This window comes from Cyprinus carpio, chromosome B20, assembly GCF_018340385.1.
Source record: "Cyprinus carpio isolate SPL01 chromosome B20, ASM1834038v1, whole genome shotgun sequence".
Lineage (NCBI taxonomy): Eukaryota > Metazoa > Chordata > Actinopteri > Cypriniformes > Cyprinidae > Cyprinus > Cyprinus carpio.
In genome coordinates this window covers 901,280-929,187 of record NC_056616.1, presented here as the reverse complement: position 1 = coordinate 929,187, position 27,908 = coordinate 901,280, and the positions used below count along the sequence as shown (strand labels likewise).

At 37.4% G+C, this 27,908-nt stretch overlaps 1 protein-coding gene across 2 annotated transcripts; it reads right to left on the bottom strand.

The window, feature by feature from the left end:
- Positions 1-72: 72 nt before the first annotated feature.
- On the bottom strand, positions 73-27,908 carry tube1 (tubulin, epsilon 1). Of its 2 annotated transcripts, XM_042746909.1 has the most exons (12): positions 27,733-27,908; positions 26,987-27,060; positions 24,286-24,338; positions 24,111-24,156; positions 23,402-23,517; positions 5,150-5,271; positions 4,880-5,067; positions 4,258-4,430; positions 3,829-3,969; positions 2,308-2,448; positions 543-721; positions 73-339 (listed from the first exon to the last, which is right to left on the bottom strand). In XM_042746909.1, exons 1-12 carry the CDS (start codon positions 27,755-27,757, stop codon positions 188-190), a joined length of 1,410 nt encoding a protein of 469 aa, XP_042602843.1. In that variant the 5' UTR covers positions 27,758-27,908; the 3' UTR covers positions 73-187. The 2 variants fall into 2 exon arrangements, with proteins under 2 accessions (XP_042602843.1, XP_042602842.1); XM_042746908.1 differs by lacking the exon at positions 73-339 and having other exon boundaries at positions 517-721; positions 27,733-27,907.

Genomic DNA, 27,908 nt, shown 5'->3' with positions numbered 1-27,908 from the left:
TATGCTGTAGGTAGTACTAACAAATCCATATTAGGGTTAGAGCTCAAATCTGTTTTTGTGAATATTATATTTCTATGCCTCTAAAATAGAGACATTTTTAATCAATAAAACATTAGTCCAAAAATATTAAATATTTAGTTTAAGTACAAGTAGAAATTTTGATCACGTTGTCTATTATACACATGAGTCAGGTGGCGATGGTGAGTCTGGGGGCGTTGGGCATGAGAGGGCTTTCCAGGTGTGTGTATTCTTCAATTAGAGCTGAGATAGATGACAAGGCCTCACTGAATCCAGCCAACTCTATGCATTCAGTTAATTGATAGTTATTGATGAGTGTGACTGTTGTGAGGAGAAAATTTTTTTAAGATTTTGGTTTTTTGATTATTTATATATGTGTTTGTTTAATATGTGTGTGTGTGTGTGTGTGTGTGTGTGTGTCTAATGCCTATACAAGTAAAATCTGTATAGAACCAGTGCATGACTGTGCATTAAAAAATTATCAAAATTTAACGTGATTTTGCTGTTGGTATGTTATGCTACACACACCTTCCTACGGTAGAGCTTCACAAAACGCTCCCTTAGTTCAAAGAAGGTAGATTTCACGCAAGTGTTGTTGGCTAAGGCCAACAGAGAATGTGAGTGACACACAGGAGGGACTGAACACAGACTAGTCTTCCATCCTTCCTGATTCCATGCGACAAACGGAAGGGTGGGCTTTAGTCTGAGGGAATAAAAAGAACCGATTATTCTGTAGTTGAAAATGAAGAGAGACTCAAATACATCATCATGGATCATTTACAGATCATATATTTATATTACATACAGAAATAAGTGGTTACAAAACCTTGCAAGCTGTCTATTTAGCATTTTACAGTATCACAGGCGTGCTCCTAATGCAAAGTCTGTATCAAATAGTAGACATTTATGGGTAAAAAGGTGGACTGAGTCTAAAGCAATGCAAGACAAAAAAGTACAAAAATTAGCAGAAATATATATAGTTATAATAATGTATATTTTACACTAATTTGTGCTAATAAGAAGTTCTGTGATTAAGAGTACTCTATGACCATTTACACCTGGTATTAATAATAATAATAATAATAATAATAATAATAATAATAATAATTATTTTAATAATTTTAATAATTGATTACATTTATTTTTCGATTTTTGATATTATTTTTGTATTTTTTTTATAAAGGGTTGTTCTCCTAAACCACCACCAGTGTGCAGTGTGCATCCACCTGGATGATGCGACGGCAGCCATATTGCGCCAGAACGCCCACCACACACCAGCTTATTGGTGGAGAGGAGACAGAGTGATGAAGCCAATCAGTGTATGGGGATGGTTGGGAGGCCATTATGGTCAGAGGCCAATGGTCGAATTTGGCCAGGATTCCGGGTTTACACCCCTACTCTTTTTCGAAGGACATCCTGGGATTTTTAATGATGCTTTTTAATGGTATTAAGTCTTCATTGATCTGATCACAAGTGGTCAGCCGAGACGTTATCAGTTACACCTGGCATTAAAAGGGATAGTTCATTTAAAATTTAAATAATCTGTGAGGGCAACTGATAACAAGAGTTTTGTTTTTGGGTGAACTAACCTTTATCATGTACTTCAAGGGCATGTTTGTTAAAAAATAAAAAAATCTGACTGAAAAAGCTTTTTAACGGCAAATGAAAAGTCATAATCCTTGAAATACTTTAGGAGATGTGTTTTCTATTTCCTTATTCCATTTCTAAACTATTAACTTTTTTATTTTTTAGAATCTTTTCTATTGCCGGTAGAAGTATGTTTGTGTAATTTCAAAGCTATCAGTTTCTAAAAATAAAACTAATATTTTTGCAATACATGGTCTCAATGCACTTTTTTTTTTTTTTGTCATTCAACCATCTTACAGTAAGCAACCTGTCAATGCAAATGTTTTTAATTATCTTGAAACACCAAACAATGTTTTAAGTCCATTGTTTTCACATTCCAAAAGCAAGACTAGTTCAGCTTAGTAGAATAAAAACAAAATGGATATCAGAACTGGAAATATACAGAAAGCCAGCATTCCCCATCACTGAAGCTGCCAATGACTAATAAATTTGACTCAAGATCTACACACTTGCGCAAAAAAAAAAAAAAAAAAAAAAAAAAAAAAATATGAATAAAAAAAATTATAACCATTGCATTGCAAAATCTTTTACATCATATGTGCAATTTATTTATGAAAATTCATTAGGTGAGCATGCAATTCGGAAAAATGTATATTGTAATGAAAAAAAAAGAGAGTAAATCAAAATAAGGGAGAAACAAACCGCTCAATATTCCGGCGCAGATCTGACAACTGAACATTTCCACGCAGCATAAGAGCACAGGCCAGATACAGGTTGTGTTTGGGGTCGGCTTTGATTAGCTGATGCTCCTTACTAAATGCATCTGAGAACATCTGATCCAGCCTACAGAACACAGCACAGCATCCATTTGGTGATGACAAAACACACATGAAGAGGTTTTTCTATATAAAGTCTCTCCCTTGGGTTGTTGGCATGGGGGACAATTATAAATATTTTTCAAGGACCTGTAATGAGCAGGCACCCTCTAAGGTTCTCTGTGGCAGAGCTATTTAACTTCAGTTTGGAAGGTCACTGTCCTGCAGAGTTTATCTATCTCTGAAGGGTTGATTGGACTACACTTTTGGTTTCATTGACTTACTTTCGTGTGCATGCAAATGTGGGAGACCAGAAATGTGTTGCATGTATGTTTTATGCCAGGGGTTCTTAACTCTTGCCATCAAGGTCCACTTTCCTGCAAAGTGTAGCTCCAACCCTAATCAAACACATCTGGACAAACTAATCAAGGCCTTCAGGATCACTAGAAAGTTACTGGCAGATGAGTTCGATCAAGGTTGGAGCTAAACTCTGCAGGAAAGTGGACCTCGAGGGCCAGAGTTGAGAGGCCCTGCTCACTAGGGAAGGGAAACAAGTAAGTCACTATTGGCATGTAATGCAACAAAGATTGCTGAAGTCAACTAAAGTTACTAATAAACCTAGCAATCTCTGTGTAATAATGGAAAGATGGCAGCATCATTATGTTTAAGTCATTTTTACCCTCCTGTAATTTGGCTCTAAATCTCAAGTGAAAATGTCACTTTGACCCCCCTTTACGAAACAGTGAATTACTCCATAAATATACATTTATGACATTTAATATTTTGGCGTTCATCACTATACATGTTTATCTTCCTTCAGAAAAATTTTGAGCTGGGGAAGTTTCTGAAATTCAGTTGATTTGGATACAGAACGTCACTATAATAAACACTGGTTTCTCATGCTTAATTTTTTTATGATCATTAAAATAATAATAATAAAAAAAAAACACTTAAAGACTGCTTTAATACAATTGTAAACACAATAAATTCAAGAACTGACTGCTCACTTGCTGTCTAACATATCCCAAACTTTTAAAGGTGCCACTGTAACAATATAATCAATGCTATTCACTTCACTGGTCAGTGGTTTTAACATTGTGGCTGATCAGTGTATTCATTCGTGTATTAATGTCCATGGCATTTTCAGATTTTAATAATTTAAAAAAGTTTGACTTTGAAAAGAATGAAAATGAAAAGTAAAAATTTACATTTAAATAATTTTTAGCCCAGTACTGATATAATTCAGACAGTTAAAAAATTTTTTTTTAAAAACAACATTCAGGAACCTACCTGAACTACAAATCAGTTATTTATATATATATGTTGAAAACCCAGGGTATTTGAGGCAGGTATAAGAGCATACAATGAGAAAATAGGTAAAGATTACTGCAGATATATAATGACAAACCTGCGTGGTGGTACGCTGACATCAGCAAGTGTGTATAGAGGAGTTAGACTGGGCAAAAGGTAGTGTAACCGTGGGAACGGAACAAGGTTCATGGCTATCTCATTCAGATCCATGTTGAGAGAGCCCTCAAACCGTGCTGAACTGCAAGAGGAGAAATTAATTCAATACAATTAATTTAGTGAGAAAATCTAATTAAATTAGTGATGAAATGTCTTACATTTTTTTAAAGAGTCAAAGACGGCCAGTTACATGTCCTCTATAAGATTTTAGAATGTTTTCCAGTTAATTAAAAAAATATTTAAGTGCCAACTTTTATGTGATGACCTTACTAGCTATATATACATATAGAAATTATCCACCAATCTTAGACTATAAACCAGAACAAAATAGCTCAGCAGATAATGTCTATTGTCACAAAGCATTTTGTACCTGGTAATATTAAGAAGTAGATTGGCCACAATGTTGTTCATGGCATCAAAAGGTTTCTCGACCTTCACCACCCCTCCTTGTCCCGAGATGATGGTACAGTCCTTCTTGATGGTACAGCCTGGTTTGCCAGTGTTGGACATGTGTTGTATCTTACCAACAATATCAACCAGAGACTACAATAAAGGTAAAAAAATATATAATAATAATAATAATTGAAATTACCATGATATCTGACCCCCGCGCTGTTCCAAAACTTTATGACGTCCCTTTTTATGTGCAACACAACAGCAACAATTTTAAGAAAAGCAGCAGTGACAAGGTCTGTCAAGTTATAAATAGGTTAAAAAAGTACAATAAAGGTATTCCATGTGCCTTCTATTTTGTATTCCAACCTTCCCAAAGGCACGAAACTACAGTTTTGTATGAGGAACAGACTGATATTCAAGTTATTATTCAAATCTTTCCATCCAGTCCATCTAGTTTGGTAATAAGACATGTGAGCAATGTTGTTTAGCATCACTGATGTCAAATATGGTGCAACGTGTCTTTACTTGCTTTATCAGAATATACATGACTGCAAATATGGTTTGAGAGCTATGATGCCAGGAGAGAGATACTGTACCTGGTTATCAACTGGCAAGACACAGTCTGCGTGTTCTGTTAGTTCTTTCATGGCTAGGACGCTGTTGTAAGGAGAGGTGATGACATCATCTTCTGCTGTCGGGTAGACAGAGGTCACTATCCGATATACCTCTGGGAACTCGTCTTCTAGAAGCTTCAACACAAACGTGCCTAACCCCGAACCAGTACCTAAACACACAAATGTACACTAAGGTCAGCCAATGTTTCTCAACCACCATCAAGGGTAACATGCCAGACATCAGAAGCTTACCTCCTCCCATAGAGTGAATGAGGAAGAAGCACTGAAGGCAATCACAGTGTTCTGCAGCCTTGCGGACCTGATCCACAATCTGCTCTCTGTAGGCCAAGCCATATGTGTGATGCCCGACCGCCCTAAGAGTCATAGAATAATCATGGTATCAGTCACTGATCAACAGTCAAATAAAAAAAAACAACAATGCATAACTAAAAATACTCTGTCATTAGCTAAAGAATAGGATACAGATTCAAATTCAGCACTCTTAGAATACTGCTTGTCCAACTTGGAACTAATCATTGTACACATTGATGATGATACAATTTTACATCAGTCCACGTCTTAAAACGCTGCCTCAGTAGACAGCTTACCAGTTTTTAGAATAGGGCTATTAAAACTGCATCATATTATGAAGGATTACAAATGTTTTAACGTATAAAAAATTTCTGCATAAAAAGTCTGTGATTTAATAGCTAGGTATAGCATGTATTAGTTTTAAAAGCTAAATTTAACATTAAAACTTAATGATTTTGGTGAACTGGTGTTTGTTTTTTAACACTACAATTCAATATGACAATGTCAGACTCTGTTTGACTCATCTTTGACCTTAGGTTATGACTGGCTGGTTTCATTTCAATCAAAATCATAGTTTTTGAATATCTATCTGGAATGACAAGCAATTGACCTTGTGCACAGATACATGAAGAACCACAAACAGTCAACTACTATAAAATGTGACTGTTCAGTAACATGCCTGGGGGCTGTCAGGACAGGGCTCTAGAGTGTGACCAATTTGGTCGCACATGTGACCTAATTTCTCAATGGTGCGACAAAAAAATCAGAGGTCGCACCGGTGCGACCAGCCGTTCGAGGGGGAAAAAAAAGTCTCCACGACTCTGAAAGTCTCCCTGTGGTTAAACAACAGACACTAGAGCCCTGCATTTCAGCCCAAGCCCGACGGGCCCCGACTTTTTTACGCCCCTCAAGCCGGGCTTCGGGCAAATTTTCATGTCATAGTTCAGACGCGGGCCGGACCACCCGGCTGTTTGCCACGCTGGTGGAAACAACACGAGACCGTGCTTCCACGACTGTCAAGAGCGGCTGGGCGGTGTTTAGTGTCCCGCAGCAGCAGTATGGCGTGTGCTGTCAGGGCAGCTGAAAAGTTCTGCGTTCAAATACATGCAATAGGCTTAAGCTTGCCGCAAAGCACCGGCAAAAGTAATTACCATAAATGTGACAGGGGGAAATAGTAAGGAGATATTTGAATTATTTACTAATAAACTAGTGTTTTCTGAGTCTGTGTCACAAGGATGAAGTTGCTGATCCTGATTTGCCATCTCCTGATTAGATGCACCTTTATAGAGAAGCGCATCTTTACGGATTATGTGGTCGAAAATTTGGGTGCACCTAACTTTTGTTTTTGCTTAGGCACACCAGTGCAACCAGTGCCATAAGTTAGTCTAGAGCCCTGCAGAAGCTTCTGAAGTGTAAAAACACATGGGTGTGTAAACCACATGAGGAATAGCAACACAATAGCAAGTCTGTAATGTTGCTGTTTAAGCATAAAAAAGATCTACAAAATTACAGAGCTCAAAGTCCACTTCAAAAGGAGATATTTTATTTAACAGAAATTAAAATCATTTTTCAAAAACTACAATGAACGACTCGTTTGGACTACAATGCATATTTTCCGGAATTTGTGATTTCACAAATATCAACGAATGGGACGAGACCTGGTTGAGCTGCACTAGAAAAGGCAATGAGTGTTATCACTATGTCTGAGACACGCTAGCTTTCCCAAGGCAGACGAACTTAGAGTGGTTATAATCATCTGGGTTTAAATCGCACTTAAATTGATTTGATTTTGACGCAATATTTAAATTGAAGCTCACAGTAGGCATGACAGAACCGGCTTTACTGACGAGATGTGCATGATAATCGCATTTGATTATTTGCACAGCCCTACAAGCCAGTGGCATAAATCTGATCTGCTAAGAAATAATGGATCTGCATTGGATTTTATGTGATTATTCTTGTTTATGAAGTACATGGGTTAAGTTCGCCTGTTGGCATTTTAGCTCACACTACTAGAAGAGTTTTTCTTTCTTGGATATTTTCTAGTGGTCCAACTTTGGAAGACATTGGTGTGGTGGTTGAATGGGTCTCTTAGAATCTGGATGTTGACATTCATCTGTTTAAGGGTATAGGGTATGCCCTGACATTTGTGCTTTTTTCAGTTGCTTATAAACATATACATGGCTAAAGTCTAAAAAACACTGTATTCAGTACAAACTGGGCTACAATAATAGGTAAATAGCATGTATGTACATGATTGTGTTTTTGAGAAAACAACGTTTATGCATGGTTAGTGGAAAACTAAAATTTTTAAGTTACTGAAATAAGGTCATAAAACACCTAGAGAACATATGTTCACAAGACTGTCAAACCTGGAGCATGTAGCCTAGAATTTTTGCTTCACGACTTACTCATGTTTATGATCTCTGCTGGATAAAGTGCTTCATTCTTTTTTCTGAGGAAATCCAAAACTCAAATCCTGAGGTAATCCTCAGCGCATCTTCTTGGGCTGAATTATGTCTTATTCCTCTCAGTGTGAAGCAAACAGTAAAATAAAATAAAAAACTTGAAAAACAGCCTCGCTGCTTTGTTTTCTGTGGTATGGGCGTTTACACACGCTGCAAGCTTCACGTGGAACATTAAAATGTCAATAGCACGCTCAGCGCGTGGGCGCATTTGATATAATGAAGGTAGACGGGAAAGACGGACATCGCGTTGTTTTCATATGGATTACTTTATCACAGAATATTTGTTTTCAGTAGCACTTGCTTAGTTTAAAAGTAGACATGTCAAGCTTTCTATAGATATATCTCTCATGTCTCTTTAAGTATTTGCTGAGTTACAGTTCATTTTAATGACGCATTTCTAAATGAAAATCACCGCAGACCAAGGCTGCAGACAACACACCTTGTTTGTTTTCTTTATTTTGTAAGTGCACAAAGTTTTGTTGTTATTATGTGTGTATACAAATAAAAGTAGACCCTTTACAGATTCGATTGATGTATTGCTCTTATCTGTACGATCAAAACTGAAAGTGTAATTTAAGTTCTTTTCGGGGTTATCAGGAGAAGATGCCTCAACACGCGTATACGCGTGAGTCAACTCCAGAGGGTTAATTACAGACCGATCTCGAATCTCCTTTTTATTGTCCAAGATACTAGAAAAGGTAGTATCCTCACAATTATATTCCTTCTTTGAGAAAAATGGTATCTGTGAGGATTTCCAGTCAGGATTTAGACCGTATCATAGTACTGACACTGCTCTAATTAGAGTAACAAATGACCTGCTCTTATCATCTGATCGTGGTTGTATCTATCTATTAGTGCTATTCGATCTTAGTGCTGCATTCAACACTATTGCCCACAACATTCTTTTAAATAGACTAACTTTGTTGGCATTAATGGAAGTGCATTAGCATGGGTCAAATCGTACTTATATGACCGCCATCAGTTCGTAGCAGTGAATTAAGAGGTATCATATCGATGACAAGAGCAGTATGGAGTACCTCAAGGCTCAGTACTAGGGCCATTACTTTTCACGCTTTACATGTTTTACTTGTGTGATATTGTGAGGTATCAATGTGTTAGCTTTGTGTTTGTTTTCTGTTTATACTCAGCTCTATATTTCTTTGCTGCCCAGCAAAACATACCAATTTGAAAAAACTAACAGAATGCATAGTCAATATAAAAAACTGGATGACGAGTAATTTCTTACTGCTAAATTCTGAAAAAAACAGAGGTGTTAATTACAGGACCTAAAAACTCTGCATGCAATAACCTAGAATACTGTCTAAGACTTGATGGCTGCTCTGTCAATTCTTCATCATCAGTTAGGAACCTAGGTGTGCTATTTGATAGCAATCTTTCCTTAGAAAAGCCATGTTTCTAGCATTTGTAAAACTGCATTTTTCCATCTCAAAAATATATCTAAATTATGACCTATGCTCTCAATGTCAAATGCAGAAATGTTAATCCATGCGTTTATGACATCAAGGTTAGATTATTTTAATGCTTTATTGGGTTGCTGTTCTGCACGCTTAATAAACAAACTCCAGCTGGTCCAAACGGCAGTGGCTAGAGTTCTTACTAGAACCAGGAAGTATGACAATATTAGCCCGGTTCTGTCAACACTGCACTGGCTACCTATTAAACATTGTATAGATTTTAAAATCTTGCTAATTACTTATAAAGCCCTGAATGGTTTAGCACCTCAGTATTTGAACGAGCTCCTATTAGGATCAATGCACGCAAAGCTCCGGGTCCTGACAACATTCCTGGGCGTGTACTGAGAGACTGTGCAGTGGAACTCACTGATGTCTTCACAGACATTTTCAACATCTCGCTTAGTCAGGCTGTTGTTCCCACATGCTTCAAAGCTACCACCATCATTTCAGTCCCGAAGAAGCCGTCTCCATCCTGCTTCAATGACTACCGTCCAGTTGCACTTACCTGTATTCTCATGAAGTGCTTTGAACTGCTAGTCATGCACCACATCAAGTCTGCCATCCTCCCCTCCCTGGACCCCTTTCAGTTTGCATATCGGTCCAACCGCTCGACCGATGATGCCATCACCACTACCCTCCACTCAGCACTCACACATCTAGAGAATAAAGACTCATACATCATAAAGCTTTTCATAGACTTCAGTTCAGCATTCAACACAATCATCCCTCAACGGCTCATTAACAAACTGGTCCAGCTGGGGCTCAACACTTTGCAACACGCTTTGCAACTGGCTGTTAGACTTTCTGACTGAAAGACCTCAGGCAGTACGGGTCGGCAGCAACACATCCAGCACCATCACACTGAACACAAGGATGTGTGCTGAGCCCCCTTCTCTTCACTCTGCTGACCCACAACTGCACACCTTCACACAACTCCAACCTCTGTATTAAGTTTGACACGACTGTGGTAGGTCTCATTAGCAACAGAGATGAGACAAACTACAGGAGCGAGGTGAGCCACCTGGTCGGGTGGTGCAGTGACAACAATCTCTCTCTGAACGTGGAGAAGATGAAGGAGACTGTTGTTGACTTCAGGAGAGTGCACACTCAGCATGCTCCTCTGACCATCAACGGTGCGACTGTGGAGAGAGTGAGCAGCACCAAGTTCCTGGGTGTGCACATCTCAGAGGAACACATCTCCTGGACTGACAACACCGCAGCACTGGCCAAGAAATCACAGCACCGTCTCTACTTCCTCCGCAAACTGAGAAGAGCCAGAGCCCAGGCCCCCATTATGTGCACCTTCTACAGAGGCGTGGTATTGTGGCTCGTAGGAGTAGTGCTGGAAGGATGATTCTTCGCATAGTTTGGTTAGATGAGCTGGATAGTTGATTGGTGTCTCCCTCCCCTTCCTCCAGGACATTTATCTCACCCGTAAAGCCCTCTGCATCGCAGGTGATCCCACCCAGGACCAGCAGACAGAAGGACTGTCAGGCTCTCAGGAAGCTGAACTCCCTCCCGACCATGCGTAACGCAACTGAGAGTAACACAATTTCAATTCTCTGTATGTATGTACTGTACATGTGGAAGAATTGACAATAAAGCAGACTTGACTTGACTGCATTATAGTCCTCCACGTCCACTGCGTTCTCAAATCTCTGGCAATGTGATAATACCTAGAATATCAAAATCAACTGCGGGCGGCAGATCTTTTACCTATTTAGTGCCCAATCTCTGGAATAACCTAACTAACATAGTTCGGAAGGTAGACACACTCGGTCAGTTTAAATCTAGATTAAAGACCCATCTCTTTAACCTGGCTTTAGACATGGTAATGCGATATATCACGGTAATGAATATGCATGATATTGTTATCATGGGCACTTCTAAATACTGTGAATAATTATATATTATTTACTATAACTATAACATGCCCTAGATATTGTGATATTGTGTTCCTGTAGCTCAAGTGGTAGAGCATTGCGTTAACAAGCGCAAGGTTAGGGGTTCGATTCCCCGGGGGCACATGATAGGTAAAAATTTGATAGCCTGAAAGCACTGTAAGTCACTTTGGATAAAAGCGTCTGCTAAATGCATAAATTTTAATTTTAAATTTAAATATTGTTTGAAAGTGTTTTGATTCTTTATTATTCATTCACACTTTACATTAGGGCTTCATTAGTTAACATTAGTTAATTCATAAGTTAACATAAACTGCCAATGAAAAATTCTTCTGAATATTCATTAATCTTAGGTATTACAATAATTAATAACACGTTGTTAAAATCAAAAGTTGCAACTGTGTTATTAACCCAGATTGCACGTCTGATGGCAGATGGAGTATTCTGACGACGACTTTTCATACCTTTTATGGACCTTGGCACTGTTATTTACTTGGCAGTCTATGGGGACAGTCTCAAGCCTCCAGGTTTTCATCCAAAATATCTTAAATTGTGTTCCGAGGACAAACTGAGCTTTTAAGGGTTTGGAACGACATGGGGGTAAGTGATTAATGACAAAATTTTCATTTTAGGGTGGAGTATCCCTTTAATAACTTCTGTAGCAAATGTAGCTATTGCTTATTGTGAATGTTAATGCATTAACTAAGGTTAACAAATGAGGTCTTATTGTAAAGTGATACCTATTGGTCTTTATAGTTATTTTGCACTTTAATCTGTGTAAAACTTTTAAGTTTATATATTTTTCTGTATTGCTTTATTGTATTTAAATTTTCAGTTATTCTTGTTATTTAAAAAGTTATTAAATCTGTTATATTGTATTATGACCACTTTTTTAAAACTAAATTGCAATACCGTGATAATACCATGATAAAAGCATTAGCAATTAATTGCAACATGAAAATTTGATACCGGCATATCCCTACCTGGCTTACACATAACCCACAGTCACCCGAATTCAGTACGTATCCAGACCAGATGATGGATCAGTGTCTAGCGAGGACCTCTACAGCCTTGAAAGTCAACGGAGACCAGGACAACTAGATGAGCCCCAGAGACAGATCCCCAGTAAAGACCGTGCCTCAGACGGCCACCGGGACAAGACCACAGGAACCAGTTGAGGCCTCTGCACAATGTGACTTTGCTGCAGCCTGGAATTGAACTGCTGGTTTCGTCTGGCCTCCCAGACTGAGCCTGGTTTCTCCCAAGGTTTTTTCTCCATTCTGTCACCGATGGAGTTTTGGCTCCTTGCCGCTGTCGCCTCTTGCTTGCTTAGCTGGGGACACTTCATTTCCAGCAATATCGTCGACTTGATTGCACAGATAATATTTAAACTGAACTTAGCTGGATGATGACATACACTGAATTTAATGATGAACTGCCTTTAACTGAAAAACTGCTGTACAGCTGCTTTGACACAATCTGTATTGTTAAAAGCGCTATATAAATAAAGGTGACTTGACTTGACTATATTCTGTTTCATATTTCATATTCTGTACATAGTTGTCAAAGGCTGATAAACTGGCAGTAACTTTGTAGTATGGCATTGTGGTGAGGTGTTCTCACAGCGTAAGCTACTGACATAGCACTATAGTGAACCTATAAAAAGGAAAGTTTCTCTTATGTATGTAAACCTGGTTCTATAAAGAACTGCTTGGCTGCATCAAGTGTAGATAGAGATGTGTCTTTAGCCCTTTCTTGAAGATGGGATGGCCTCTTTGGGATGGCACAATAATGCAATGTTCACTTGCAGAATGCAAGGTTCTGGAGGGCATGTAAGTCTGAATTAGTGAATTTAAGTAAAGGGGTGCAGAGTAAGTGGTTGTTTTGTAGGCATACATCAAGGTTTCTGGCTGTTTTAGAAGAAGTTATGGTTAATGAGCCTAGTTGGATGGAGAAATTGTGAAGTGATGTGTTGGCTGAAACCCCAAGCAGTTCTGTCTTGGCATGGTTGATGATGTTGAATTGTCCGTTTTGACAAGTATTCACATAAACACAGTTGATTACGTCTTAAGTGAACGTAAACAGCAGAAAGAACGTGTATCAGTACATTGCATCCATTGCAGCTATGCATTTGGTTTTAAAGGGATAGCAGTCTAATTTAGTTGCTATTTTCCGAGTCATTGATGTCATTGATGCACTGTAACTAAACCCATTAGATTTTAGCCAACTAAATTTACTGGAGATTTAGTGGACTAAAATCTTATGATATAAAGTCGACTAAAACTAAAAACAATTCAAATGACTAAAATAAAACTAAAACTAAATGTCATTTTAGTCAAAAGACCATGACTAAAACTAAATCAAAATTTGCTGTCAAAATTAACACTGGGTTGAATATTCACTTCTGAAGCCAGCCTGGTTGCTGTCTAGCAGGTTTTTCTGTGTGAGAAAGGCAGAAACTTGGTTGAACAATTATTTCAATCACGCTCAGGCAGAGTTCAAGGTAACCGTGCCTAGTGTGAGTACACCCTAAGGCACATGTGCAAGCTGGTTTTGAAAAATCATGCTGTGCATGAACAGTGTGCACGTACTGTGCTGATGATTACACTTATGTCACACACATTGTTTGCATACCCTAGCATATGTGAAAAAAAAAAGCCACTGGGTTGGCATGTTGTGCCTTTTGCAATTAAGAACACAGTGTTTATGGCAGAGTACATGTAGAATATGTCTGTACTGCAAACGACTTAGGGCAAGATCACATTTTCAAGAGCATCTGTACTCAGCCAGGACTCAGACTCGAATGAGCTGGTCCTGACTATTCACAGAAAATATGGACTTTGACTTGAGATGAAGTCCACATCCTGGTTTTGTACAGGCTTAAGTACTACAACACTGCAGTAATGCCTAATAGGTTTTGACAGCAACCTGCACACATAATTTACATTTTTTATGCCACATTAGAAATTCAGCATTGCGTTAGTTCAGTCAGGCCACGTTAGTCAAGCTTGCATCAGCCGACAGTCAGCTGTTCCTGACGTGTACCAATCCACTGTTGACACCTATCACATGCGGTCTATTTAAATTCCCATTCTTCAGCGTCTCTTCCATCGCATCACCGCTTGCAAATAACTGGCATCGCTGCTTGTAAATCAAACTGTTGCAGCGTGTTTCAGAACATCTGAAATCCACATCTAAGATAGGTGAATGTTCTTTTAATCCATATCGCTGTGTATATTGCCTGGTTAACATCATTTTGCATCGGTTGGAGGAGCAAAATATTAAGCATATTTGCAGCAGCATTTACACATCTGTGTTTATACACATGGAGCAATACGCAGCCTAGGGCATGTAATCGCACTGAGGACAGGGTTAAATGAGACAAGCATTCTCGTGTAGGCGTTTCAACTGGGGTTCACTGTATTTAGCGGCGTAATCTCAATGTCACGGTTGTTTATTTCTAAGGTTGATGTTACATTAGCTGTGTGAGTGTGCGGTTGATTCAGGTGTACGAAGCGTCAGAAGCACGCTTTTATCGTTCTATGGCTTCTATACATAGGCCTATAAGACCGTGATATCAATAGCCACGTTTACATGCACACTTTTTTTGTCATTCCGATTTAAAGATTCGGTGGACTGTTTACATGAGACGTTTGTTTACATCTAATCCAATATGGTGTTTACATGTGCCTGTGCTTTCGATTTTGGGACATGCTACAGTAGGTGGCCATCCAAAACGTTGCTTCTACCGCCGCTCGTACCGCCGCTGTTTTGTTTGTGAGGTTAATTTGCAGCTTTTGACCGCTGAGTGGCGCTTTAATCACAAGTTATCAAACTGAAGCGCATCAAAGCACATTTTCGCAAATAGACGTCAGTTTTGCCTCGCTGATGTGTTACATTTGACGGCTGCAGTCAGGGAAAATGAAAGAAAAACACTGAAGTTAAAATATTTAATATTCACAGATGAAAGTTTGGTACTTGTGAATTTATGTGCATTTCTTAGAATGAATTCAAGCAGGGTAAATGTCAAGCCTGTGCCTGAGCCTGTGCTTATATTTTCTCTAAGCTACACAGTTTTACACCATATTTTAGATTTGACACATTTAATAGGTGTGCAGTATTATTTATATAATATAAATTATGTGTTATATTATTCTAAAGAAATTGTGGTTTACTTTGCATCAGAGCATTAAAAGTGGTAGCCTATTTTAGTGAGCTAGGCTATGGATTAATATGCAAAATGTCAATATTCTCATATATTAGGCCTATATTTTAATTTATATTTTAAAATTCCTTTAATAAAACAACATGCATTTTTGTTATTCGTTACCTGTCTTTTATTTTGACAGACAACTTCTTGGGAAAATATATTTGTCTGTACACTGATTAAGAAATTGTTGCGTATTTTATAAATTATTTTCTTTATTTTAGTAAAACGTGAGGCACGGATAATTTCGTTCCCATTATTTAGGCCTAATTAAAACAAGAAACGAATAAATTTAAACCTGCACCGATTTAGCTAAATCATTGAAATTCTAAAGAATGGACGGATTAATAAAACGTCCTCACGATTAAACTCAAGTTCTCTCATTATAATCACCAAAGTGCAAATGATGAAAAAAAAAAGAGCTTCATTAATAGACAACTTCAGTGATTTTAAAGGGAGCCTTCTTTACTTGCTTTCATATAATTTAAGTAAAAAAATAAAATTGCAGCCGCATTTAAATGTAAAATGTCTGCGTGCAAGATTTGCGCGGCGCGAGTGATGCTGAGTGCACGCGCAGCATTTATTCTTATTTGTTTTATCTTCTTTACAAATCTTGTTTGGTTTTATTTTGGAGAATTGCATGTAAAAAATAATTTACGTTGTAATGCATATGCAAAATGTGAATTATTATTCATATTCAAGTGTTTGTGAGAAAATTATTAATGCGCATGCAGGACAGGGAGGTGCCCTCTAGATCACTTGAATTTTTTCCTGATGATGAATTAACTTTAAATTGTGGTGTCTCACATACATGAGAAATATATCTACAGAAAGCTTGAAATGTCTTTTAAATTAATCAATTCAAAACGAAAGTATTATGTAATCTGTGAAGGTTGTATTTCTCTTTAAAGGCGCGTTCATGTGGAGAGAGTCAGCACTGTGAATTTAATCTTGCAGCCGACAAGAAAACATTTGTTTATTAATAAATAATTAAAATGTCTCCTTTTTTTACAATTATTGGGCTACTTCTGCCTGTGCTTTGGGGCAAACTTAATGCATGTGCTTTGAGCGCAGAATATATTATGGTTCATTATGGATCATAGATGTAAATTTAATATAAACCTGCGATTAGTTGAATAATGACAAATGAACGACTAGTAACTAGAAAAATCTTACGTGGGAGGCAGACCTATTAAATACCCTCTAGACATCTCTGTTAAAGTTTTTAAAGCATACGCGTTTGCATAAATTCTTCTTTCAGAACGGTCCGTAGTGGAGAGAAGCTTTAACACTGATTTTTCCTCTGAAACACAAAAACGAAAATTGAAATAAAATTGATATTTTATGTTTTGAGAATGGCCAGCCCTTCTCTGCAGATATTGTTGCTTCTGGTTTGTGCATTGTAAATAGGCTACAATAATAATAATAATAATAATAATAATAATAATTCATACTAGAACCAGGAAGTATGATCATATTAGCCCGGTCCTGTCAACACTGCACTGGCTCCCTATCAAACATCGTATAGATTTTAAAATCTTGCTTATTACTTATAAAGCCCTGAATGGTTTAGCACCTCAGTATTTGAACGAGCTCTTGTTACATTATAGTCCTCCACGTCCGCTCCGTTCTCAAAAACTCTGGCAATTTGATAATACCTAGAATCTCTATATTTCTTCGCGGCCTGGCAAAACATACCAATTTGAAAAACAAACTCTGGAATAAAACCTACCTAACACTTTGTTCGGGAGGCAGACACACTCTTGCAGTTTAAATCTAGATTAAAGACCCATCTCTTTAACCTGGCTTACACATAACATACTAATACACTTCTAATATCCAAATCCTTTAAAGGATTTTAGGCTGCATTAATTAGGTAAACCGGAACCGGGAACACTTCCCATAAACACCCGATGTGTACTTGCTACATCGTTAGAAGAATGGCATCTACGCTCATATTAGTCTGTTTCTCTCTTATTCCGAGGTCACCGTAGCCACCAGATCCAGTCTATATCCAAGTCAGAGGGTCACTGCAGTCACCCGGATCCAGTATGTATATAGCCCAGATGGTGGATTAGCACCTAGAAAGGACCTCTACAGCCCTGAAAGACAGCGGAGACCAGGACTAGAGCCCCAGAGACAGATCCCCTGTAAAGACCTTGTCTCAGACGACCACCGGGACAAGACCACAGGAAACAGATGATTCTTCTGCACAATGTGACTTTGCTGCAGCCTGGAATTGAACTGCTGGTTTCGTCTGGTCAGAGGAGAACTGGCCCCCCAACTGAGCCTGGTTTCTCCCAAGGTTTTTTTTTTCTCCATTCTGTCACTGATGGAGTTTGGGTTCCTTGCCGCTGTCGCCTCTGGCTTGGTTAGTTGGGGACACTTCATTTACAGCGATATCGTTGACTTGATTGCAAATTATTGCACAGATACTATTTAAACTGAACTGAGCTGCATGATGACATCACTGAATTCAATGATGAACTGCCTTTAACTGTCATTTTGTATTATTGACACACTGTTTCTTAATTAATGTTGTTCAGTTGCTTTGATGCAATCTTTTTTGTTTAAAGCGCTATATAAATAAAGATGACTTGACTTGACTTGACTTAATAATAATGTCTCCAAAAACTCCAAAATGTTTTTGTCATGTCTGTAACGCATGTGTATTCCCAAATCTAAAAAAGCCTATAAAACATCATAGACGGAGTCATACTGATGTCTGGACTCTGTTTGGGATTTAGAAAAACATAAAGAGATGGTCCAATATATTGGTTATGAAAAGGCTACATTCTGTGAGAATTTATTTTTCATAGTCTAAAAAATATTAGACGAAACAAAAGAAAAATAACGCAACAGTTTGCGAATTTATTTCATTTTTTTTTTTTTTTTTTTTTTTTTTTTTGAGTTAAGGCAACTACCTCTGAAATTAAGTTATAATAACCAATAAACTATATTGCGCTATACATTAGTCAACATTTGAAGTGGATCAAAACCTTTCTTCAAAGTTGCCCCTAAAACCAAAATGACGAGGCAATCGTCCTATTTAAACCTGTTCTGCAAGTTTGATACCCTCATAAGACACTGTGCATATGAAAGAGCAAGAGATTCACACCTTTATCTCGACCCCCACAAGCTATACAGAACTACCCCAAACCCCGGCCCCCTCCAGCTGAACTGAACTCGGTCTGTTTTTGGGCTGTGAGGAACGGTGTGTTGTTATGTTACTAAGTTGAAACATGCCTACACTTACAGCAGCCCTACTCTTTTTATTCATTATTTTCCCGCAGCCAATATTATTGTTTTCACAAGACCATAATAATAACAAATTATCAATTGATAATTCATCATTATTTTACGAAAATCATTGTTATTTGTGAACGTAGCGTTTGCGGAAGGCTTTAAGACCCAGCGGAATCCTCCCATCAGCTGCTCCCGCTTCACCGCGCGCGTGGACTCGCGCTAACTGACCCAGCTTCAAAGTCCGCAAGTTTTGATTTAACTAACTCAATTTGAGCGAATACAACTTTACTGATCATGATGCCCCACATTTAGCAAGACAGAAAAACATTCAGTCTACCTGAAGGAAGCTGTATTTCATTGTAGTTAATGCTGTTAAATAGAGAGTTTAATGGAGAGAGAGAGAGAGAGAGAGAGAGAGAGAGAGAGAGATAAAAAAAAAAAACGTGTTGGCTATTCCTAAACTTGGAGCTCATTATATTGAAGTACAAATCCAAACACCAGAAGCAAACTCTCAGTGTTCTTTCATTGAAAAGTATGCATTGTTTGTTTATCACAGGGTATATGGCTGAAATAATATTTTAGTTCAAAACTTTAAGTGCCATTATTTTAAAAAAAAATGCTTTATTGGCTAACTTTTCGTAGACCTTCAGTTGTTATGCTCTAAAATTCCATGCCATTTGTAATTTCACAGTATTTTCACCTCCTAAATTACTAACCTTTAAAGTCACAATTCTATAATGGTCAAATTTACTCAGGCCGATGGCACTTTTAATGACATAATTTTTTATTTTATTTTTTTTATTTAAATAATTGTAGCCTAGATATAAGGTGAAGCAAAACAAATATGAATAATATTTGGATCGTCCCTTATTTTTTCCCTTATTTTCTTAAAGAATAAACACTTATTTTCTACAAGAATAAACATGATAACATATTATTAATTCATAGAAATAATTTAAGCAATTAAAACCTGATAACGTATTATTAAGTCATAGAAATAATTTAAGCAATTAAAACCTTTTTTTCTAAACTTCAATACTATTAAACTGACTTTAAAATCTCAAGGAGTTTATAAGTTAAAAAGAGTAAAATGTCACAGTGCATGTTAAATAGCCTAAATGAACTTGTGTAAACAATATAATTAGAACTAACAATATAATTCATTTTTTTTTTTAAATGAACGATTCCTGTATAAAATGGGACATCAACCTTTATATCAAACATTTTGAAATCGTCCCACAGCTGAGCAAAGGTGCGAGGGCAGGTTGAGCGTGCGAAGTGAATGTGCTGCACAAAGTCATTTTCAGATGCAATGAAAAAAAAAGAAGGAAAAAAAAATACCCTGGATAGCCTAGATTAGGCCCAGACTCTGTTCCTAAGTTCCTAAGTATATAATAATTATAATTACTGTTAACCCACAGTAACAAATTTTAACCGATTAATCGCCTATTTTCGTTTGCTGCATGTTTTTTTATTATTATTATTATTTTTTTTTTAAAACAGGCTAAAAAATAAATTAAGTTTGTGAGAGGAAAAAAATATATAAGTCATGTATAAGTTGCATTTTATTACATTCAGAAATAATAACGGCTGGCCTAATAATGTTATAATGTGCCAACAGGATATTTTTAGTTCTCTTCACTTTACAACAAATCCTTTAAATTTAACAAATTTATCAGAACAGAACAAGAATATATAATTCTAATGGATAACTAAAATTGCAGTATATAATAATATAGGCTTAGCTATAAACAAACAAACAAAAAAAAAGAATATTAATTTAAAGCGAGCCATAAGGTAAGGTTGGGCTCTCTCATTCGGGAGAAATCCAAACGTTTCCATATTCGTGATGTTGCCTATTTCAAGCTTAACTATTATTCAGAGGTAAAATAGGCTTTGTAGTTCACGCGTGTTTCAGTATCGACGGAAAAAAAATCATAATTAGCAAAAATATGCCAAAGTGGACCGCTGCTCGCGCCGGATGGCACGATGAACGGCTACTGTTTCCAATGAATGTGCGCGAGGCACCAGCGCGATCAAACAGCTGAAACAGAAAATACTCAATTTTTGGTCACACAGTAAAGGCATAATTCAAAAATGCAAAGTGTTAGCAGTTTGAAAAATCAAGAATAATAACAGAATTAATAAATATTATTGCTAAATGCTGGACCGTTCTCATTTCGATCTGCAAATGAAACCTGAAGGATTTTTTTTAAACCAAGAATGAACCGAAATGAAAACATTTAGCTTTTTATCCATATATATAGGCCTTATATTTAATGACTTATATTTAATAGCATGCATAAGATCCTTTGTGTAAAGGTCTTTCTTTTAATTTTTGATGAGTAGACTGTAGCCTAAGACTATCCTACATTTTGAAATGAACTCACAGTACATTTTTTTAATGGTTTTTAAAGATGGTACAATGTTATATCATAATGTTATTGTTGTTTTACTTCCTCCTTTTATCTCATTTTACAATTACATTCAGTTCGCAATCCGTCCCTTTGCGCTACCTGGCGGTAGTTTCGCGAATGAATTTAACACGCGACTGACTTGCAGTTAACACCGCGGCCCTGTAAGTGGCCTACGATGACATCAAATATAATCACCAGAGGAAAAAACCCACATTTACACTAATATTTTTAATAACTGCTTGGAATAAACAGACTAATATTTGAACCCCTAGTGTTCATTCGTGCGCTCAGTCATTTGGCCAGATCACGATCACATACACACTAAGGCCGTCTTCTATCGTACCACACACAGAACCAATATAGCTCTCAGCAGTTGATAATTATATCATCATATCGCCCTAATTTCTTAATGTTAAAGAATTAAGGGAAATAACCGTAGCCTTATTATGAAATGAATTGTATTCTGATACAAAAAAAGTTTTACTGTACTTAAATGGAAAAATACACAATTTCTCACAAAGTGTTGCTTAACAACGAATCAAAGAAGAGTTGCTTGTTGAACGCAGAGAGTGCTGCAACGAGCTATCACACAGCATTTCCAAACGGGTTTTATTAAGAATCTGTAATAATTAATACAAATGACAAAGGCAAATTTGGTCAAGTTGTTATTTTCATTGAGCTATTCACTATCATCGTGTTGTTTCCAAGCTGAAAAGCAGTAGATTGTGCTTCATTTATTACAGCTTTCTGCTCCGGTCATGAGTGCAGATATGACAGTTCATAACACAGCAAGTGTTCTCCATTCTAATGTGTGTTAATTGTATAATTGAAATTTTAACTTCCACTATAGTCTCTACTGTAGTGTTGGTGTCTACAAATCATAGAATGTACAGCGTTGCCGACATCACGTTCCCATTCTGACGACCACGACTTTTTGATGTGATTACATAGATATAAAAAAGTAATAGGTTTAACGCGTTTACATGGCAGGATTTTAATTTTGTTTGGTTTATAGAAGGTTATCCCACTCCTCTCAAACCGATTACCATTTTGGTTTGGGTAATTTTATTCCGACTGAGGTGTTTATATGGAGCATTTTCATTCAGATTGGACTGTCATTCTAAGTTTTTCCGAAGGGTGAATGCTTGCCCTGCTGGACTACCACGCACAATTATGCAATTTACAGCATTAATGCATATTACATGCTCTTCGTGCCGTAGCAAGGGGTCGTATGATTCCCCCTTTAAAATCACACATTTGCTTTAAGCATTTTAAGCAACATGCTTGTTGCACATCCTCGATTCCTTAACTTGGGGTGACGCTTCCACCTTAAAGTGATTTTACAGCATGTTAGACACTTAAAATTGGATAATATACAAATTGCCGTTGTATTAGACTGCTGCTGCTAGGGGTGTATGCTTCCCCCTGTACATTCAAATATTTGCATAAGCAGCTTAAGCAACATTCTTGTAGTATGCTCCCATTCTGAGCTGGGGTGATGCTTCCCCCATAAATATAGTATTAAGCCAACATTTCCCATCACTGGCCATTCAAATTGCATCAGTTGTGTTGGGGAGTTTGGCATATGATTGTTTTGGGGGTTTCTCTTGCTGCTTTCCCTGCTCTGTCCAAGCATGGCTGCATGGACAGGCATGTGGAGTGTTGCCCAGAACATAACCATACCGCCAACACTAACTGTATGCAATGTAATTGTCATAAATATGCTTGACGGAAGTGGTCCTGATTGAAATTCAACATCGCGTTAGTTCAGTCAGGCCACGTTAGTCAAGCTTGCATCAGCCGACAGTCAGCTGTTCCTGACATGTACCAATCCAGTGTTGACACCTATCACATGCGGTCTATTTAAATTCCCATTCTTCAGTGTCTCTTCCATCGCATCGCTGCTTGCAAGTAACTCCCTCCTCCAACCCCAACTCCACCAACTTAACCTGTAATCCGATCTAACTTTTGTTTCTTTCTTTACAGTCACTTCATTGGAAGCATTCTCTATCATGTTTCGTTTACAACTCATGTAATTTTGAATTGTAATTATGTATGCATATAATGGTTCTGTTCTGTACCCCGGGGGGTTTGTCTTGGACAGGCGTGTGGAGTGTTGCCCAGAACATAACCATACCGCCAACACTAACTGTATGCAATATAATTGTCATAAATATACTTGACGGAAGTGGTCCTGATTGAACCAAAGACTATTTTCATGCTGTGATTTTTTTTTACATGCCCAAGTTTTTTTCTTGGCATTGGACTTTTAAAAATTATGCATCTGATATACTGTGGTATTAAAGGTATAAAATAATCTCTACCTGTTGACAAATTTCTGTCTTTGCAAAGTATATAACATCATATCGTGCATCCCTAGTAGGACTGTATCTGTATTTTAAAAGCAATCATTGCACATTCACACACTGAACAGAGTATGCATTTAGAAGCTGTGTCCCTGCCAAGACAGACTCTTACCAGTTGTTCCCAGAACCAGAGACATCACTTATGAGCTGTGTGCTGCTGAAGAGAGAACGCAACGGCCCCTGCAGAATCTCTCCTAGGACTCCCTCCTCCATGTCCACTAACACGGCCTGCAGACATGCACACAGATACAACTGATTTTCTGTTATGTTGGGGACTCACCATTGACATCTGTTTTTATTAGGAATGGTCATTTTATCTACTCAAGTACTGGATATTAATCAACTGAGTACTTGGGAGGTAAGGTTGTACTATTTTTTAACTGTTGATCTGTAAATGTATTTCCTCAAGAGAGTAACATTCTATAGGCTCTACAGGCCAAACCACACATATCTCAAACTCACACACACATGTTGAGTTTCCATGTTTTATGGGGACACTCCATATGCGTAATGGTTTTTATACTGTACAAACTGTATTTTCTATGGCCCTACACCTAAACCCCTTACATTTTTAGAATTTCAAAAAACTTCATTTTGTATAATTTATAACCTTGTTTCCTCATGGGCACCAAAAAAACCTTGACCACAAGGACAAGGATTTTGGATATTGCCATCTTTGTGGGGACATTTTGTCCCCATAACATAGGGTTTACCAGGACCACACACACACACACACACACACACACACACACACAGCAGCAGCCAAAATCAAATGGGTCTCCATGTCCCATCTTCAATACATCACCTAACATGGTGCTCACCCTGGCCTTTAGAGCGTTGATCTTGCCCCCTGTAGAGTCTGCTCCTCTACAAATACACACACACACAAGATCCCACAATAAATCAAGTGGGTCAGCAAGGAGGTGAGGACATATGGACAAACAAAGTAACATGAACGGGGTAGAAGGGAGTATAAGGAGAAGAAAGAGAGGCTACCTTTGGTCAACATTTCTAAAGAAGCTGCTCAGCGCCTCATCATAAATTCCCATCTGTAGAGACAAAAACAAGACTCATGTGGGCATGAGGCGCAAGAACCGGTGAGGTTTGTTCTACCACAAGATGCTAAAGCATATATACAGTCGAGGCCAAAAATATTGGCCCCCTTGGTAAATATGATCAAAAAAGGCTGTGAAAATTCATCTCCATTGTTAATCCTTTTGGTCTTTTATTTAAAAAATTCACACAAATGTATCCTTTCATTGGATAATAAGAATTTAAAATGGGGGGAAATGTCATTATGAAATAAATGTTTTTCTCTAATACACATTGGCCACAATTAATAGCCACCTTTTATTCAATACTTTTTGAAACCTCCATTTGCCAGTTTAACAGGTCTACATTTTCTCCTATAATGCCTGATGAGGTTAGAGAACACCTGACAAGAGATCAGAGACCATTCCTTCATCCAGACCCTTTAGATTCCCAGCTCCATGTTGGTGCTTCTCCTCTTCAGTTCACTCCTCTCATTTTCCGTAGGGTTCAGGTCAGAGGACTGGAATGGCTATAGCAGAAGCTTGGTTTTGTGCCCAGTGACCCATTTTTGTGTTGTTTTTGAGGTTTGTGTTTGGATTATTGTACGGTTGGATGTTCCAAACATGGTCCATTATAAGATTTCTAACAGAGTCAGTCACTTACTGATTTTTATATGTTTGTATTTGATAGAATCAATGATGCCATGTATCTAAACAAGATGTCCAGGACCTCCATCAGAAATATAGGGCCACAACATCAAAAATACAGCAGTATATTTCATTGTACACATGGGGTACTTTTTTTTCTCTGTGTTCACCAAACCCATCTTGAGTGTTTGCTGCTAAAAAGCTCATTTTTTAGTTTCATCTGACCATAGAAGCCAGTCTCATTTAAAGTTCCAGTCATGGCTGATAACTGAATATGCTTTAGTTTGTTTTTGAATGAGCTAGGAGAATTTTTCTTGTAACCCTCCCAAACAACATGTGTTGATGCTCAATTATCTTTTGCTGCACATCAGAAATATATTCTCTGGTTTTTCTCATTGTGATGGATGATTAAGGAAATTTGGGCTTTGTTTTCCCTCCTCTCTATATTTCTGTGAAACAGGAAGCCAGAGCTGGATGATTTCATGTTTATAATCATGCTGGAGTGCTCAAAATTGTGAATATGAATGGGAATTAGGGCTGGACAATATATCGAACGATATGACCATGCGCATCTCGTCAGTAAAGCCGGTTCCATGATTAGCGGTAAATCCCCATCACCTGCTTTCAAATGGAGCTGCAGTTAATACACAGAGCCGTAGTTCACTGAGAAGCTACTCTATATAGAGTTCATTATTGAAGATGAATCGCCTTCGATAATGAGCTTGATATAGCGTAGCTTGTCAGTAAACTACGGCTCTGTGTATTAACTGCAGCTCCATTTGAAAGCAGGTGATGGGGATTTACCGCTAATCATGGAACCGGCTTTACTGACGAGATGCACATGGTCATATCGTTTGATATATTGTCCAGCCCTAATGGGAATATACTTCAGAATATACTCATAAGAATTTATAGGGTGGCCAATAATTGTGACCAACGAGTATTTGAGAAAAACATTCATTTCATAATGATATTTCCCCTCCGTTTTAAATTCTTATTATCCAATGAAAGCATACATTTGTGTGGATTTTTTAAATAAAAGACCAAAAGGATTAACAATGCAGATTAATTTTCACAGCCTTTTTTGATCATATTTACCAAGGGGGCCAATATTTTTGGCCTCGACTAACTATATATATATATATATAAATATATATATATATAAAGTGATTGTATCTCTTCACAAGACTTGGGTTCAGGAGTTGATCATATAATCATTTGGCAAATGTATAGGAAAACAGGTTTGTCACTGTCTCTCTCTCTCTCTCTCTCTGCTTGCTTTCATCAGGAGTCACCACAGCAGAATAATCCTTTATGACCTTTTGGATCTTCTACATTGTAGTTACCTGGACTTTTGATGCCTGTGTTCCAAAGATTAACTGTAGTCTTATGGATAACATAAGGATGAGTAAATGATAAAAATTTTCACTTTAAATAATCTCTTGCTCATAGATAAAAAACAAAACAAAAACAATTCCAGGTCTTTACTTAGGCCAGTGGCCAGAATGAAGTGTCACCAGATCCAGATATTCCCTCACAGCACAACAGTAACAATGTTAGAAAACACCTTTTATGGTGAATCTCAATGCTAACCAATGAACAATGCAAACCCCCAATTCATATAATTATAAAGCAGAATTTAGACATGATAGAGGCACTTTTAAAATGTAATGAAACAGAATTTTTTTATCATCATATAACATTTAAACATATTTGTATATGTATTCATATTTAATGCAAAATATTATTTTCTTTTTTTGTCTTTTGATTTTAGGGTGAAATGTGGCCCAGGTGTGTTCTTGACAGGCTTGTTGAGATCCCCATATTAAATCTAAATCTTACGGTGAATAGAATATGACTGACATGATAAATAAACTTCTAATTTACATAAAAGGACACAAATATTACATACTCAGTCTACCTGTAAAATAGACAGTGTCATACAAGTCTTAAAAAAATATTACAAAAAAGAAACAAGTATTTGAAAAACATCTCTATAGTGTCATATTATTTCTCACTTGATTGACGTGTGCATGTTCTCTGAGTGCGAGGTCCCAGAAGCGGCAGCCCACCTGATTCCCACACTGACCAACTGAAACACACACACACACACACACACACACACACACACACAACAATGACATGAGGCAACAAGACAGAAATTCTAGGTCAGGGGTGTTATTCAACTTTTTTGTTGTTTATTTGGGAACCAATGACAACTTTATTTTATTTATTTTTTTCCCATGCGAGATACTATTTTCTGATATTTTTGGTTTAGTATGGAAGAGGATCTTAATGAAATAATATCAGTGGTCTTGTGTTGATAAATCATTTCTAAATGATCACCTACATTCATTTATGCATGTATGTTTGTAAGTATTTCTGTATGTAAAAGAAGAATTCAAAATCCAATTGCTTCAAATCTGAAAGGGACAGTGTTGGGTTGAATGAATCTTATGCTCTTGATGACGGAAAGTCTGCTTTATTTATTACCGACATAACGTTAGCTGCGAGAAGCTAAACACTAGAAGAAAACAGCGGTTTGAATACAGACCTAGCAGCTGACATGAACAGACTGGGACAGTAATACAGAAACTTCCTGAAATCATATTTCTTAAAATAAGATTTAGTTCTATTTCCTGAAATTGTCATGGTTACTATAAAGACATGACTCTAAATTCATGTTTCAGCCCCTGTGACAGGCAGTAACGTTAAGTTAACGCGGTTAACTTTAGTTATGACCATTAAAAATGAACTATCTTACCTTGAACTACTATGGACTGTGTCATCTTTTTAGCTTATACTATTTTATCTACTTTTATCGGCATCTTACATCCATCTATAGACTCGTCGCTTGTTAGCTGGCGTTTGCTGTTTGCTATAGAAACAGTGAGCGTTTCGCGCGACAGTTGAAGTCAAAGTGTCGCTGGTTGATGACGT

Excerpts from the sequence above, each read along its gene's own strand:
- tube1 (XM_042746909.1), bottom strand. The coding sequence starts at position 27,757 with ATGACACAGTCCATAGTAGTTCAAG. Across the intron at positions 4,431-4,879 it reads TCTTGCCAGTTGATAACCAG|TCTCTGGTTGATATTGTTGG; the intron begins GTACAGTATCTC and ends CCTTTATTGTAG. Across the intron at positions 722-2,307 it reads CTGCGCCGGAATATTGAGCG|ACTAAAGCCCACCCTTCCGT; the intron begins GTTTGTTTCTCC and ends TTATTCCCTCAG.